Source organism: Cydia pomonella, chromosome 4 (assembly GCF_033807575.1).
Source record: "Cydia pomonella isolate Wapato2018A chromosome 4, ilCydPomo1, whole genome shotgun sequence".
Classification (NCBI taxonomy): domain Eukaryota; kingdom Metazoa; phylum Arthropoda; class Insecta; order Lepidoptera; family Tortricidae; genus Cydia; species Cydia pomonella.
This window is the reverse complement of record NC_084706.1, coordinates 16,358,634-16,374,575: the sequence shown is the minus strand read 5'-3', so window position 1 is coordinate 16,374,575 and position 15,942 is coordinate 16,358,634. Positions and strand designations below refer to the sequence as shown.

At 36.8% G+C, this 15,942-nt stretch overlaps 2 protein-coding genes across 2 annotated transcripts in view; both read left to right on the top strand.

The window, feature by feature from the left end:
* The window catches only part of LOC133517168 (CD151 antigen-like), a 303,900-nt gene that overhangs the window by 20,906 nt on the left and 267,052 nt on the right, over window positions 1-15,942 (top strand). The window lies entirely within an intron of this gene.
* LOC133517153 (uncharacterized protein K02A2.6-like) lies at window positions 4,836-10,146 on the top strand. The gene is made up of 2 exons (XM_061850321.1): window positions 4,836-4,931; window positions 6,196-10,146. The coding sequence occupies exon 2, from the start codon at window positions 6,207-6,209 to the stop codon at window positions 10,056-10,058; it is 3,852 nt and encodes a 1,283-aa protein (XP_061706305.1). The 5' UTR covers window positions 4,836-4,931; window positions 6,196-6,206; the 3' UTR covers window positions 10,059-10,146.

Sequence of the window (15,942 nt, the reverse complement as noted above, 5' to 3'; positions counted from 1 at the left end):
TAATAACATAACAATAAATAATTCATTCTTTACAATCACACTTAATCCCACGGTGTTTCATCATTCATGTAGTCTTGTGTGCTATAATAGGCTTTAGAGATAAGCTTACGTTTTACATAATTTTTAAATTTACTAACAGACAATTCAGTTATAATATTAGGAAGTTTATTGTAAAATCTTACACAATTACCCATGAATGATTTCTTAATTTTATGGAGCCTAGTGAAGGGCACTGCGAGCTTATGCTTATTTCTAGTATTAATATTATGTATTTCACAGTTTTTCTTAAAACTGGCAATGTTTTTATGTACATACAGAATATTCTCATAAATATATTGACAGTGCACTTTCATTATGTTAATGTCCTTAAACTTATCTCTAAGTGTGTCTCTATGGTACATTTTATATATTGCACGAATAGCCCTCTTCTGCAGAACAAAAATGGTATTTATCTCTGAAGCACTACCCCATAGTAAAATACCATATGACATAATGCTATGAAAGTAACTAAAGTAAACTAATCGAGCTGTTTTCACGTCTGTTAACTGACGGATCTTGCTCACTGCAAAAGCTGCAGAACTCAGTCTATTCGAGAGATTAGCAATATGGGGACCCCATTGTAGTTTAGAATCTAAAGTTATACCAAGAAAAACTGTGCTATCTACTAGTTCCAATTCCTCATCCTTGACAATGACACCTGTTTGCTCATTCCTTATGTGACTTGTAACAAACTTAATGCACTTAGTCTTTTTCTCATTTAACAATAAATTATTAACATTAAACCAATTTACTACTTTAGAAATAGCATTGTTTACATCACTGGAAGCTTGTTGCTGTCGTTTGACTTTGAAAATAAGTGAGGTAAACAATACTATGTCATGGTGGGTCTTTACAAGGTAAGGCAGGTCATTAATGTAGATAAGGAACAGGAACGGCCCCAATATTGATCCCTGCGGTACACCCATAGAGACCAATGACCCCGGTGATCGCTGTCCACTCACATCAACCCTTTGTATTCTACCGTGTAAGTAAGACTTTATTAAATTCAGTGCCGAGCCTCTTACTCCATAATAGTGCAGTTTCCTGATCAATGTTTCATGACAGACGCAATCGAAGGCCTTAGATAAGTCACAAAAGATACCTAAAGCATTCTGTGACTCCTCCCAGGCATCGAAGATCTGTTTAATTAGCTCAACACCAGCGTCGGTTGTTGAGCGACCCCGTGTAAAACCAAATTGTTTGTTGTGCATTAGATTATTAATGTTAAAATGTTTCAATAACTGACTCAAAACTATTTTTTCAAAAATTTTGCTGAATGTTGGTAACACTGATATCGGTCTAAAGTTAGTGGGGTCGGATGTGCTACCTGATTTAAATAAAGGAGTGACTTTACTATGTTTCATTAGATCAGGAAACTCACCGCAGTCAACACTGTTATTAAATATAACTACCAGGTCAGGCGCTACAACTTCTATTAAGGATTTGACAGTATGAACGGATAGCGGAACGCGGAACGGAATTTGCCGATAGATGGCGCTGTACACAATTATACTTAGTATAGGTACTTATGTTCTAAAGTCTTTCGCCTTTATAGTTACACGAGATAATTCAAAGTTTGTACGGAACCCTCGGTGCGCGAGTAAAAGGAACTCGCACTTGACCGGTTTTTTTATAGTTGACTACAGCGTATCGACATGAATCTTATAGTGAGTACATGAAAAGTACGCAATTATAAATTAAAATATGCGAAATCATAATTTAACCATTACAGTCGATGAGTAGAAAAACCCATATCCGATTTATTCATGACTGCTGTTCATGTCCAACCATGTAAATAATTAAATTAAAATCGAATTAGCGAATTAACGGTACCAGTAATTAATTATATTACCAACATTGTACGCGCAAATTAAGGCTTAATGACGAGTAAATAATTCTGTCATGCCTACATTATACTCGTAATATGCATAATGAAGAATTATGTTATGGCAAAACATGGTTAAAGGAACATTAAAACATTATACCATACAAATTATAGGCTACGTGAAAAAACTTGTACATTTACATGTACAGAGTATGGTGCTAAACTTGCTAAACTAAAATGATTATATCAATATCATCATCATTATTATCAATATTTTAGAGCTATGTCTCTTGTCGGTGGAGTAATCATCACTCTTCTCTTTGCTAGACCAGCTTTTTAACTTCCTTGTACGACACGACAGAAACTTTATCTTTAATTTGGCTGAAATATGTGAGCCTGGGCCTTCCTCTGCATCTTTTCCTTCAATAAAAAAAAAAATCTGTCGTGCCGTATCAGGTGGCTAACGATCGTGCCCCTTCAGTTAGCTACTGTGTCTAGTAGGCATATTTTCTCTCCTGCCATGCTCAGTACCTCTTCGTTCGTCTTTCTTGTCCTTTTTATTGAACCAGCTATTAGGTTTGCATTAGACTAGATATTATTATTTAGTTAGATGTACTGTTATTAGAACTATATTCGAGTGGTTCGTCTTGATCGAAACTAAATAAGGCGAATAACTAGAAGCTGTTGTGTCCAATCCATTTTCTTTCTAGGTACTGGGTAATCTAGGTACTAATAGATTCACACAAACGTTACCTAAGAACCTATATCCGATAGCAACACCTTATAGTAGGAAGACAGTTAGTCATTCCGTAGACCAACTTTGTCAAGCAGAACTTTGGAACTACTTTGAATAACGCAATTAAGGATTTGCAATAGCATTGTTCTACGTTTGTGCTTATGCAGTTCGTATGCTGGACTCGTAACATAAACATAAACATTATTTATTCTAAAACACATATTCCATGGTTGCATTCATATAACACAGACTTAAAAATAGTGATTGTTTACATGTGCCTGAACTAGGATTCGCTGTGTTTCAGGCGAGATACACTGAAAGAAATGTTTGCATAACTGTAACAAAATTTTGGTTACTGTTTACACAAAAATTGGGACTTACGAACTATGTGTTATATGTTACAAAACCGTGTTTGGCTATCAGTGTTCAGGTACTGGGTATACACTACAAAATAAGTTTGTAAATTTATGCAAATTTTATTTTCTTATAACCGTAGTTTAGTTATTTAGTAAAGTTACAAAACCAGTTCGGATATCTATTTTTTTTCAGTGTATATGGCAAACATTGTTCATGTTAATTTATTTTCACTTACAAAGTACACAATATAATTGAGAAACTTAATACTATAATAGATTAATCCAGGGGTTCCCAATCTTTTTCAACATGCGGCGCAGTTATAAGTTTAGTATTTTGCAACGGCGCCCTTGTAAATTTAAAATCACGGTCGAAAAAGAGTGACACGACGCTATATTATTTACCGATGCGAGCGCTCAAATAGGTACCCGCGAATATTTGTGGTTTCGGATAATGATAGAACTCACGGCGCCCCTCTTTACTTTCTACGGCGCATCAGGGCGCCGCGGCGCACACTTTGGGAACCCCTGGATTAATCAATTAATTATCCTATTTTTTACGTTTTAAGTAGATTATAAACTAATGACAAGCGTTAATACAGATTTTTTTTAAACTCAAGACACGTTATTGAAAGACTGTTCGAGAGTTATACTCGTAGGTACAAATGGTACGAGTACAACGCGTTTAGGTACCTACCTATAGTTTAACTGATGGTTTTGTACCTACACTTACTTTTGATTTTCTATCTTATTTGAATAGCGAATTATTATTACAAGTTTTATGCGATTGGGCGGCGCGGCGTGTTGAAATTTTTGAATTGATTTTGTTGGTGTTTAGGTCCCAAACATAATTATGCACAAATGAGCTTCGAAATACCTGTAAAGAGTTACGATGCGGTTCAATTCAGCTATTAAAACAAAAGACAAGAATAGTTTTTAATAAAATAATAGGTGGGCCAATATAGTTTTTAATGCCTACTTAATAGAAATTGTGTACAAATTTTGTTTCAAGAGACAAATTAATAAAAGATAACATTTCATTAATTTTTAGGGTTCCGTACCTCGTAAGGAAAAAACGGATCCCTTATAGGATCACTTTCTTGTCCGTCCGTCCGTCCGTCCGTCAGTCTGTCTGTCAAGACCCTTTTGCTCAGGAACATGTGGAGGAATCAAGTTAGAATTTATATCAAATACTCAGGTCTACTGTCACTTGGAGCTGTGAAAAAATCAAACTTCTAAGCCAACGCAATCAAAAGATACAGCCGTTAATGCCGCACATTTCCGCAAATTTTCGACACTCGCAAGGGAATCAAAAACCTACAGGGTACTTCCCGTGAACTCATAATCTTGAAATTTGGTACGAAGCAACGTCTTATTAAGGTCGCCGGAAGACGCTGGATGTGGGTCGCTTCCAACCGGTACATGTGGAGGTCCAAGGGGGAGGTCTATGCTCAGCAGTGGACGTCTTATGGCTGACATGATGATGATGAACTCGGTGCGCGAGTCCGACTCTTACTTGGCCGGTTTTTTAATATTCATTTAGAATCTTTTCTAATGTTTTCTATAAAAGTATATCATCTATCAACTAAATAAATAAAAACTATAAAAGTATATCAACCATAACTATAACAGTAGGGCTAAGATGGTCGGCTCTTTATCATTTATAACCATGCCGGTCACATTCTAACAAGTATGTAAGCGCGAAAGTGACAGGCATAGTGACAGGTGATAAAAATGCAACAATGCTGCCACCGCAGTAATGAGCGATGTCCCAAAAACAACTGCGTTAGATTACTAAAACCTTATATTGTATTAAAAAAAAATCCTGCATGGAAGAGGGTTGGTTAGTGGTGTAGTATACTGTACCTGCAGGAGTGGGGGTAGTTGACTGTTAACCGTGGCGCCGGGCGGTTGTGTCGAGAGTGGTTCTGTGATGTTACAGTTATTGTGTATTTTACAAGTGGCGAACGAGGAAAATGTAAGTACATTGAGGAATATCAATTTTTTAAAAGAAAGGGGAGGAATGTTAAATACTTTGCAAAAAAAAAAGTTGTAGGTACGAATGGAAGCGTGATAGCGAACTTTAAATCATGGTGTAATTTAATGGCTATAAAATTTATACATGAACAGTAAACAACGACCTTTATCCATTACGAATAGTTCCTTTGACTTAAATGTGGTAAATATATGCCTTGATTACGTGCTTCGGCCGGCCAGCAGCGCGGCGCGATGATAACATTGATCACTTGCATCTTTGTGTTTTACTCGCATCCATAAGTACCTAGATGGAAATCAGCTTAGTTTCTTTATTTACGGAAGTACCGTTAATGAATGATTTGATAAATATTATTGAGTTCCTTAACTAAGTCTGTTTAGTGCCTAGGCTAAAAAACGGCTATTAAGACACCTTAATAATGTATTGCATTGCAACATTTACTAAATTAAAGTACGGATTAAATTGACAGCGTTGTAATGAATTACGGTACATAATTATTACAGCTAAGTATATGACTTTGTTATGATTACGCGTGCTACTAAACGGCTAAATAATAGAATGATATTCGCTTTCATTAGTAAGAAATATTGACGAGTGTTACTCGTATTAAGTGGTAAGTCATTGACGGTATTTTGGCGTATACATAAATGTATGTATTTAAGTAAATAAGATCTCATAATAGGTATGGTACTATTAAATGTTTGGTTTAAGAGGTCCATACGACGGGCCATGTCGGTACCAACGTATTGTGAGTATATTAGTACATGCGAGGTCAATATGACAGACCATAATTTCACTGTTATTATTGTATTGTTGTACGGGTATGAAAGGTCAATTTGACAGACCATGTGGATATTAAAAGTGTTATAGAAGACTTTTATATGAAAGGTCAATATGATAGGCCATGGGTTTGCCTGGATTAAACTTGATATATGAGAGGTCAATTTGATAGACCACATAATAATAAAAGTGATTCTGAAGACTTTTATATGGAAGGTCAATATGATAGACCATGGTTGCTGTGGTTAATGTTAACATTGAGCTTTATATTAGAGGCTAATTTGACAGGTCGTATATAGAAGTGATTTGAAAGACTTTTATATGAAAGGTCAATATGATAGACCCTGGAAGTGGATGCTTACTATGGTAGGCATGTGTGATTTAGTCATGTAGTGACTATTAATTGGTGGTCAATAGATCCTGTGTAGTTGCAAATTAGACTATACAGAATCGCGTGTTGTTGCAGATCGCACCAAAATGACCCAAGTAACATCAACTATACCAAGTCTAGACAATTTCGATTGTGGAGGCGATCCGGTTTCCGTCGGTGTAAGATGGGAAAAATGGAAACGGGCGCTGGAGATATACTTCCTGGCCGCTAATATCGAGGAAGATGTGGTAAAGCGGGCCACTTTACTACATCTCGGTGGGCTTGCTCTGCAAGAAGTCTATTACAATTTGCCGGGTGCTCACGCCGAAAAAGCTACTGACGTCGACGTCTATAATGTGGCTATGGAAAAATTAGATGCTTATTTTTCCCCTAAGCAGAGTAGATATTATGAACGCTACATATTTAGGCTTATGAAACAAGATGAAGGGGAAAGGTTTGAAGCTTTTCTTGTGAGACTTCGGCAACAGGCTGACAAATGTAAATTTACGGCAAGGGACGAAAATTTAATTGACCAAATCATCGAAAAAGGAAATAGCTCCGAATTGCGGAAAAAGATTTTGTCGGCCGGCGATAGTGTCACTTTACAGCAAGTGATAACTATAGCGACCACACTGGAGACTGTCAATAGGCAACTAGACACGTTTGGAAAAACTGGGTCAATGAAGGCGGGTGACATGGATAAATCGGACATAAATAAAATTGATATTAGGAAATTACCAGCAAGAGGCACCTCAAAGACTTGTTATCGATGCGGTAGCAATAAACACTTGTCATTTGCACCCGAATGCCCTGCTAGGGACAAAAAATGTTTGAAATGTGGGATTATCGGACATTTTAAAGATTACTGTAAAACTAAAAAGCTGAAGCGGAAATTTGAACACAAAAAAGATGATAAATTTAATAATGCAAAAAGGCAAAGGTTTGACCACCCACAAAAGGATACCGAAGAAGTGGATTATGTATTCCATCTAGATAACGACGGAGTTATCAACTGTCAGGTCGGTGGTGTCACTATTGAGATGTTGATAGACTCTGGATGTAGATGCAATATCATTACTGATGAAACGTGGGAGTATTTAAAGAGCCATAACGTGAAAACCGCAAATCAAATCGCACATCCTGACAAGACATTAGTGGCTTACGGCAGTCAAACGCCACTAGATGTGACGGGGAAATTCGAGGCGCAGATATATATTCGTCATGGACTTGAAACAATGGCTACCCTATATGTCATTCGAAACGGGTCGCGTAACCTTTTGGGAAGGATTACTGCAAAACAACTCGGCGTCCTTCAGACTGGCATACCGGTTAACAACATCAGTACATTTCCCAAATTCAAAGGTGTTAAAATTCAAATCCCAATCGATGATAAGGTAAAACCGGTTATCCAACCGTATAGAAGAATACCGATACCTTTGGAAGCAAAGGTAAATTCAAAACTAACAGAACTACTAGAAGCCGACATCATCGAAGAGGTCAACGGGCCTTCGCAATGGGTATCGCCCATGGTACCTGTGCTCAAGGAAAATGGCGACCTTCGGATTTGTATCGACATGAGGAGGGCTAATGAAGCTATTATAAGGGAGAATCATCCTCTTCCTACGATGGATGAGTTGCTACCCCATTTCAGACAAGCGAAATTCTTTTCTCGGCTTGACATAAAAAATGCTTTTCATCAACTGGAGATTGACGAAGACAGCAGACACATTACAACCTTCAGCACCAGTAAAGGATTATTTCGGTACAAAAGATTAATGTTTGGGGTGTCATGCGCGCCGGAAATGTTCCAAAAGGTGCTAGAGAAGATGTTGTTAGGATGTGAAGGTACTGCAAATTTCATCGACGACATCATTATATACGGATCTGATGAAAAAGAACATGATACACGGCTCAAGAAAGTCCTACAGGTCTTGAAGGACAACGATGTCCTACTCAATGAAGCTAAATGCATTTACAAGACAAATAAAATTGAGTTCCTTGGCCATGAACTCACTGCAAACGGGGTAAAACCACTTGATAAATATATCCTAGCCATTCAATCGGCGAAGAGACCAACCAATGTTGAAGAGATTCAAAGTTTCCTCGGATTGGTGAATTATGTGGGGAAGTGGATCCCTAATTTGGCATCATTAACGGAGCCCCTTCGTCAGCTTGTACGACTTAAATTGAGCAAAACGACGGACCTTCGTAAATATTGGACTAGCTCTCAAGACCAAGCGTTTGATACATTAAAAGCGAGTCTGTCAAATATACAAACATTGGGCTATTATAATCCAGCTAACAGAACGCAAATAGTGGCTGATGCATCTCCCGTGGGTCTTGGAGCCCTGCTGATACAAATAGATCGAAATGGTCCTCGTATCATAGCGTTCGGTAATAAGAGCCTAACTGATTGTGAGAAAAGGTATTGCCAGACCGAGAAAGAGGCTTTGGCCCTCGTCTGGGCAGTCGAACATTTTAAAACGTATTTGTTCGGCAAAGAGTTTGAGATTATAAGCGACCACAAGCCTTTGGAAACCATATTTGGTCCCAGATCTAAACCATGCGCACGTATTGAGCGCTGGGTTCTCCGCTTGCAGGCTTACAAGTACAAAGTAATTTACCGGCCAGGCAAGGACAATATCGCCGACCCCATTTCTCGGCTTTGCCAATCAATTAGTCCCAAACCGTTTGACAATGAAAATTATATTAATGCGATCGTACAATACAGCAGGCCGACAGCAGTACCATTAAAAGAAATTGAAGCCGTCTGTGCCACAGATGAAGAAATAATGGCGCTTAAAAGCGGAATCTATGAAAACAAATGGCATGAATCTATTAGCGCTTATAAAGCTTTCCAAACTGAGATCTGTTTTCAAGGAAATATTGCTTTAAGAGGGAACAAATTGATTATCCCCAAAGAACTTCGAGACAGAGTACTGGAAGCTGCACATCAAGGTCATCCTGGCATAGTAGCCATGAAGACTCGTCTCAGAACTAAAGTGTGGTGGCCAAAGATAGATCGAGATGCAGAAAACAGAGTTAAGGCCTGTAAAGGATGCACACTCGTTTCAGCACCTAACCCCCCACACCCTATTAAGAGACGAGAGCTTCCAGTCGAACCCTGGATCGATGTTGCGGTTGACTTTTTAGGACCTCTGCCATCAAATGATTACTTACTGGTTCTCATCGACTACTATAGTCGCTACAAAGAAATCAAGATTATGCGAAGTATCACAGCTGTAGACACGGTTAGAGTCCTAAAAGAAATATTCTCCCGGTTGGGATATCCTGTGACTCTGACATGCGATAATGGTAACCAGTTTACCAGTGAGACCTTCAAGACTTTCTGTAAGGAATGCAATATTGTTATATACAATACAATCCCTTATTGGCCACAAATGAACGGCGAAGTCGAACGCCAAAACAGAGATATCCTTAAACGGCTGAAAATCAGCCAAGTAGAAAAAAAGAACTGGAAGGATGATCTCCTAGAATACTTAATTATGTACAACAGCGCTCCACACACCACTACAGGTAAAACACCTTCAGAACTCTTCTTCCGAAGGCAGTTCCGAGACAAAATACCCACAGTGGCTGATATGGAGTGCAAAATACTCGATTCAGATGTAAGAGATAGGGATAAAGAAAAGAAAGAAAAGGGACGGGAATACACTGATACGAAGAGGAAAGCAAAAGATAGTAATCTAGAAATCGGTGAAAAGGTCTACGTGAAAAACTTGATAAAAGATAACAAACTTACTCCCAACTTCAATCCTGAATCGCACACTGTTACAGATGTAAGTGGTGGTGATGTTAGAGTAAGGAATGACGTGACTGGAAAAGAATATCGCAGAAATGTTGTTCACCTCAAGAAAACTGAAACTGGTGAATGGGCTGTTATAAATCAAAACAGCAGCAATGCACCTCACGCGGACCAAGATCAAAATGAAGATTAATATGATTGTTGTGTTGAATCTATAATTAGCTGAAATATAAAAAATGTATCGATTTTCAAATAACTGAATGATTACAAATCAGATCGAATCAGTACTCTTTTATTTTCGTTAATAAGGAAGGGATGTAGTATACTGCACCTGCAGAAGTGGGGGTAGTTGACTGTTAACCGTGGCGCCGGGCGGTTGTGTCGAGAGTGGTTCTGTGATGTTACAGTTATTGTGTATTTTACAAGTGGTAGCAAGATACTTTTTTTAGTATTTTAAATAAATATTTTTGTATTTAACTTCATTTTTTTAATTATGCTATTTAATCTTTAGGGTAAAATGGCAATGCAGTGGTAATAATAAGAGATATTCTTTATATAATAATTATTTTATAAAATATTATGTATTAAATTGTTGGTTAATTGTATTTAATTTGAAAATAAGAGTAATTTTTTCATAATTTAGCTGAAATGTTTGCGTGAGAAATTGATTTCATTTTGGAAAGGGACAAGTTTTTAGGCATTAAAAACTATTTAGGCTTATGTATCTAATTTATATAAATGTACCTATGTAGTCACAGCAAAATATTCTAAGACAACTAGTATTTACCTATTGGCTAGATACAGGCACATTTTGTGCGTCTAAAATCTGTAGTCAGAAAAAAAATCGAATTACTGCGCCACCCGGCCCGGTGAAAATTTACGTCAACGTAATTATTTGCACAATAACGATGTGAATAATTGTCCTTTGGCATCGCAAGCACTCGCGCTAATTGGTTGTAGGTGTAACCATGAGCGCGATTCGAACTTCAAAGTTTTGTGATGAAACGTTTATGAATATGATCTGATATTTTATTTCGATTCGGACACTCCGGCGGCGGCATTTTTAATGTATACCGTTGAAATACGTTTGATTGTTTTGTCTCTTTCATTTTGCTAATGACGTAAAAGGGACAGAGAGAACAGAATCGAAATATTTCGAACTTGTATTGGAGCCTAATACGCACGTTGAAATGATATTAGAATATAAAGGTCACTTATATGACATTTTTTCCCATTAAGTGAGCAATAAGCGATTTTGCTCACAGTTTTTAAGAAGCAAAGTACCGTTGTTCGAACTACTAAGGTGAAAAGGCCTTTAACCGACTCGACTGCAAAAAGATCGTACTTGAGAAATTTATTAAATAATCGAATTCCACAAAACAAGCTCAGAAACTAATAAAAAGCATGTCATTACAATGGACTCCAGTTCCCCATCAACAAGTTTTAACAAGTGGTTTTCGTTGGTATGCATATTATATAAATAACCGTTTTATAACAAGATTAAAGTTCGAATCGCCCTCCATGTCTGATAATTACCTAGTAATAGCTACTGAAGATCATATTTAATTTATGCGTGAGATAAAATACGAACTTCGGGTGACATAACTTAAAGCTGCTTTTTGAATTAGCAAATAAATGAGATAAGAAATTGAACAAATAAGAGGTAGTTATGTATACAATAATTATGTTTGTGACAGTAATAAATCAAGTAACACCTTAAGATGATGTAAGTATAATAACGAATATTCTGTTTCGAGCTTCGATGTCTGGTCGGCGTAAGCAATTACTGCTACTTTAAAAGAGTACCTAATTAAGATCAATGACATGCTTAAGTAAATGTCTTATATGTACACTCGATAAATTAAAAGTATTTTTAGCGCGCAATATTTCATGCATGTTTAAAGTTACGGGAACGGAATTAACGGTAATGAAATTGAGTACATAATGTCATTAATGGTAATTTTAAGAATGAAACTAACAACACTCTGAATATTCGAGGTTTACATACAATGTTTTCAGAAGGGATACAAACTTGGCGGCTCAGAATAAGACAACAAAGTTCCATAATGGAGCGCTCAACTTATAAACTGCTGGCTCAACAAAAGATTTATGTCTGTCTTTGAAATCACGGTTCGTTGGCGTTTTAACATGGCGCCGCACGCGAGTGTGTCATAAACGACTTAGAGCAAGAGCCATGTAGAATATGGCTATATGTACAGCTTGTTAAGACTTGCTAGCTAGTTTTTTTCATTTATTCAGAAAACACATTAATAAAAATGAAGCTATACTGGTTTGATTTCAAAGAAAAAATGTGACCAAGTCTGTGTGACCGTCAAATGTGAAAAGGTCCCACTTGGTCGCTTCTAGTTTCCGCGTTACGGGCAGTTTAGTCGAAAGTGGCAAAATTTACCGAAAATCGGTTTTTGATAAAAACTGATACAACATAGTCTAAAGAACAAGACTTTGACTGCAACGCTTAAAATTGCTATTTTAAGCACCTTTTTGGATCTAAAAGTTTAGACTTTGTTGCTTCCTAAAAAACTACGATATTATATTTTTAGTTAAGATATTAAACATCCAAAGTAATTCTATTAGTTTCCTGGACCGTGGGTTACTTTAATTCCTGGGGTGATTTTGATAAACACTTCACTACATACCTAATTTAACTTAAATTACACGCTTTGTTCATAGACTGCGAGCCACGAACAGATTTTCATAACCAATCTCGTCCCAGACTATAACTCGTGTAGTAAATAACGGCGATATATGATGAACTCTCGTGGACGTCAGTTGCCGCTCCGTTGGTGAGTTGAGCAATGGTAGCAACCAAAACACATAAAAAAATGACATCACCTCCCATTTGATACTTTTTCAGATAGTTGAAATATTATTGTGAATAAAAGAAATCTTCAGCCGGTTGTATCACGGTAGAAAGACCGTCAGCTAGTCACATGAACATGTAAAAAAAAATTTCATTTATCGTCTCCCGATAAAAACTGTCAGATGGTATTTTAGATACTGTTGTGAACTTAAAAATCATAAGCCGGTTGTATCGCGGTGCAAAGACCGTCGCTGGTCACATGAATACGCAGAAGAAAATCTTTTCAATCATCGCCTCCCGTTTGATACTTTGATAGATAACAGTTTTGATACTATTTATTTGTTAGCCTTTTTTTTTTTCAAAATGTGATTATTTTTGATTAGTAGTAGAACTCATTTATTTATGATTGCATTGTTTAAAATACTAACTGTGCTCGTTTTTCACGAAATTTTTATTCATAGGCCTTCCTACATAGCCATATATAGGTGCTTTTCACGAAATTATTATTCGCAGCTCAATCTACTCCAGCCCCTTGGCTGGAACAAGTTTATTATAGTATTTCGTTACATAATTCCAGAGTACACTTTCTATAAAGACTGATTATTAATTTTACGAATGAAAAAAAAACTTTCTTAAATAATTTATTCGTAAACTAAAGACAATTTAAATAAGTAATCGTATTTAGAAATTTGTAATTCCCGACCTTCTAGCACTAAACTCCATGTGCATCCAGTACAGGCGTATTCAGAAAGTATCTACAATAGTTTAATTTTATGTAACAATTTTTTTTAATTAAACATATTTTCAATTATTTATACAGTTTTTTATTTAGCAGCGTCTTTCGATACCCAGGTCCAAAATATCGTTAGTAGCCTAATATGCACATAAGCCTGTACAAAATAAAAAGTAGTATGCTTTCAAGGCGGGGGACGGCAGGTCGCTCACCACCTGCCCTGACGTAACGACGTGTACATATTCAAACACTCTAGTTAGGAGAACCAATATAACTGTCCCCCTCCCCTGTGCCCCCAGGCCTCCTGTAGATAGCATGCGAGCCACACGAACCCGCCGCCAAAAAACGGCTCCCATACAACTGAAATTGTTACGATCTCAATTTAAAACCATATGCTTAAATTACATGTAACTTGGCATGAACATTTACGTAACATACGAGTTATCTATTTCTGGTACTAGTTTTCGTTGCTAAAAAATGATATACAAAGAACCTTGAGACCAGTTACCACTACTCTCGATTTAAGAGCGCAATTACCCTGGTGGAAGCAGCACCCTTGCTAACGTAGCTCACTGAATTCCCTTTTCAAAGCTTTCGTGCATATAATATCATATGCTTGTGACAATGGAGGCGCGACTCGATTTTTTGGTATACGACGTTCCACTGACGTACTTGCAATATTTAGGTATGTATTATTATTTATGAACTGGGCTTGAACTGATTATTAATTATTTTACTGTTGTTTTGAGTTAATCAGGTCCCTCATAGCAAACATATATTGCATCCCTAATCTTACCTTCCACATTATCTACGTTTTGTCTACTGTATAGATATAGTGCAAGCCGTACGTTTAGGATTAAGGAATATCACATTTGCTGATATCCAAAATCCAAATCAGTGTTCTATGTAAGTATAAATAAAGCTAAGAAGACGAGTGTTAAAGCGCTTATGACAATTGAACCCGAAGAAATGTACCTTTTCAGTTTGTTAGTCTGATGGTAAATTCAATAAAAGCCAACGTGAAACAAAAACTTCTAAAGTAAGTACTCGATTGAAATTGTGCGCTAGAGCAGACTTCGTTCTTTTTTGTACCCACTGATGGCATTTTTATGTCGAAACGGGATGAGTTAAAACGATTTAATCAATTTGATTCAAATGAGTTAATTAATTTATAATGAATTTAAAAGGAAAAGTATCACGAACGATGGTCATAAAGCATAACAATAGAAGGTATACGATTGGTTTTCGGAGTTTAGATTCGATTGTGATTTTTTTAGAAATTTTGTCTAAAAAATACTTAGTAGGTACAACTTACGGTGCATTTTTTTATTGTTGAAATACCATTATGTATACACACTGAAAGACATTATGACAAGAAAATGCTTTGCTTCAATTTCACTATCTGTATCAATTTTGCCTAATATTTCCCTTATTGCACAATGTAATTAACTGCTAAAAACTTATCAAAAAGAAGTATAATCTATACGTAACCTACTTATTTGTGATACGTTTATAAATATGGTATCAGGTAAACTGTAAACTTAGGTGTACTTGTATTACTTACTTACTTTACTATTATTCTGTGCTAGACTTCTTTTATTGCATCTGGAACACCTACTGACACAACATTTTTTTTTAATTCCGCTACCTAAAGGTTGTCTGGAAGAGATCGCTTTTTAGCGATAAGACCGCCTGTTGTTTACCTCTTCTTTACGTGTTGTATTATTTGTACTGTTTCTGTTTTGAGGTGTGCAATAAAGAGTATTTGTATTGTATTGTATTGTATTACATACTATATATTTTTCATATTACAGCGTCTTGAAAACTTCGAGTTGCGAATCCACGTTTGTTTGTTGCGTTGAAATAACGAGCCGGGTTGTGTTTGCTCGCAAACAGTCAAACAACGTGACACTCCACGGAGCTGAAATTGCTGAAAACAAATAACGAAAGCCAGCGTCTGGGATTGCAGATTCTAGGTACCTACGTGGGTACCACGGACACATACAGGGAGGGTTAGCATCACGGGGTCTAATTAGCAACTCGTCTATAGGGCTACTCGTCTAAGTCGCAGCTGGTCTACATCACCTTCGTCTAAATATCAATTGGTCTAAAAAGCAGCTGGTCTACAATTTTCTAAGTAGCATCTCGTCTAAATAGCAATTGGTCTAAAAAGCAGCTGGTCTACTCTTTCTAAGTAGCAAGCATCTCGTCTGAGTTGCAATATTATTAGTCTTTCTGATCAAATTTTATTGAAGGAGCAAACCTGCCAACCCTGAAATCTCATTAAAAAAATTACCTGCTTCATACATTTCGTCCGATCAGAAGTCGACATTTTGTATTGGGGGTCGATACTTCTGATCGGACGAAATGTATGAAGCAGGTAATTTTTTTAATGAGATTTCAGGGTTGGCAGGTTTGCTCCTTCAATAAAATTTGATCAGAAAGACTAATAATATTGCAACTCAGACGAGATGCTTGCTACTTAGAAAGAGTAGACCAGCTGCTTTTTAGACCAATTGCTAT

Excerpts from the sequence above, each read along its gene's own strand:
- LOC133517153 (XM_061850321.1), top strand. The coding sequence starts at position 6,207 with ATGACCCAAGTAACATCAACTATACCAAGTCTAGACAATTTCGATTGT.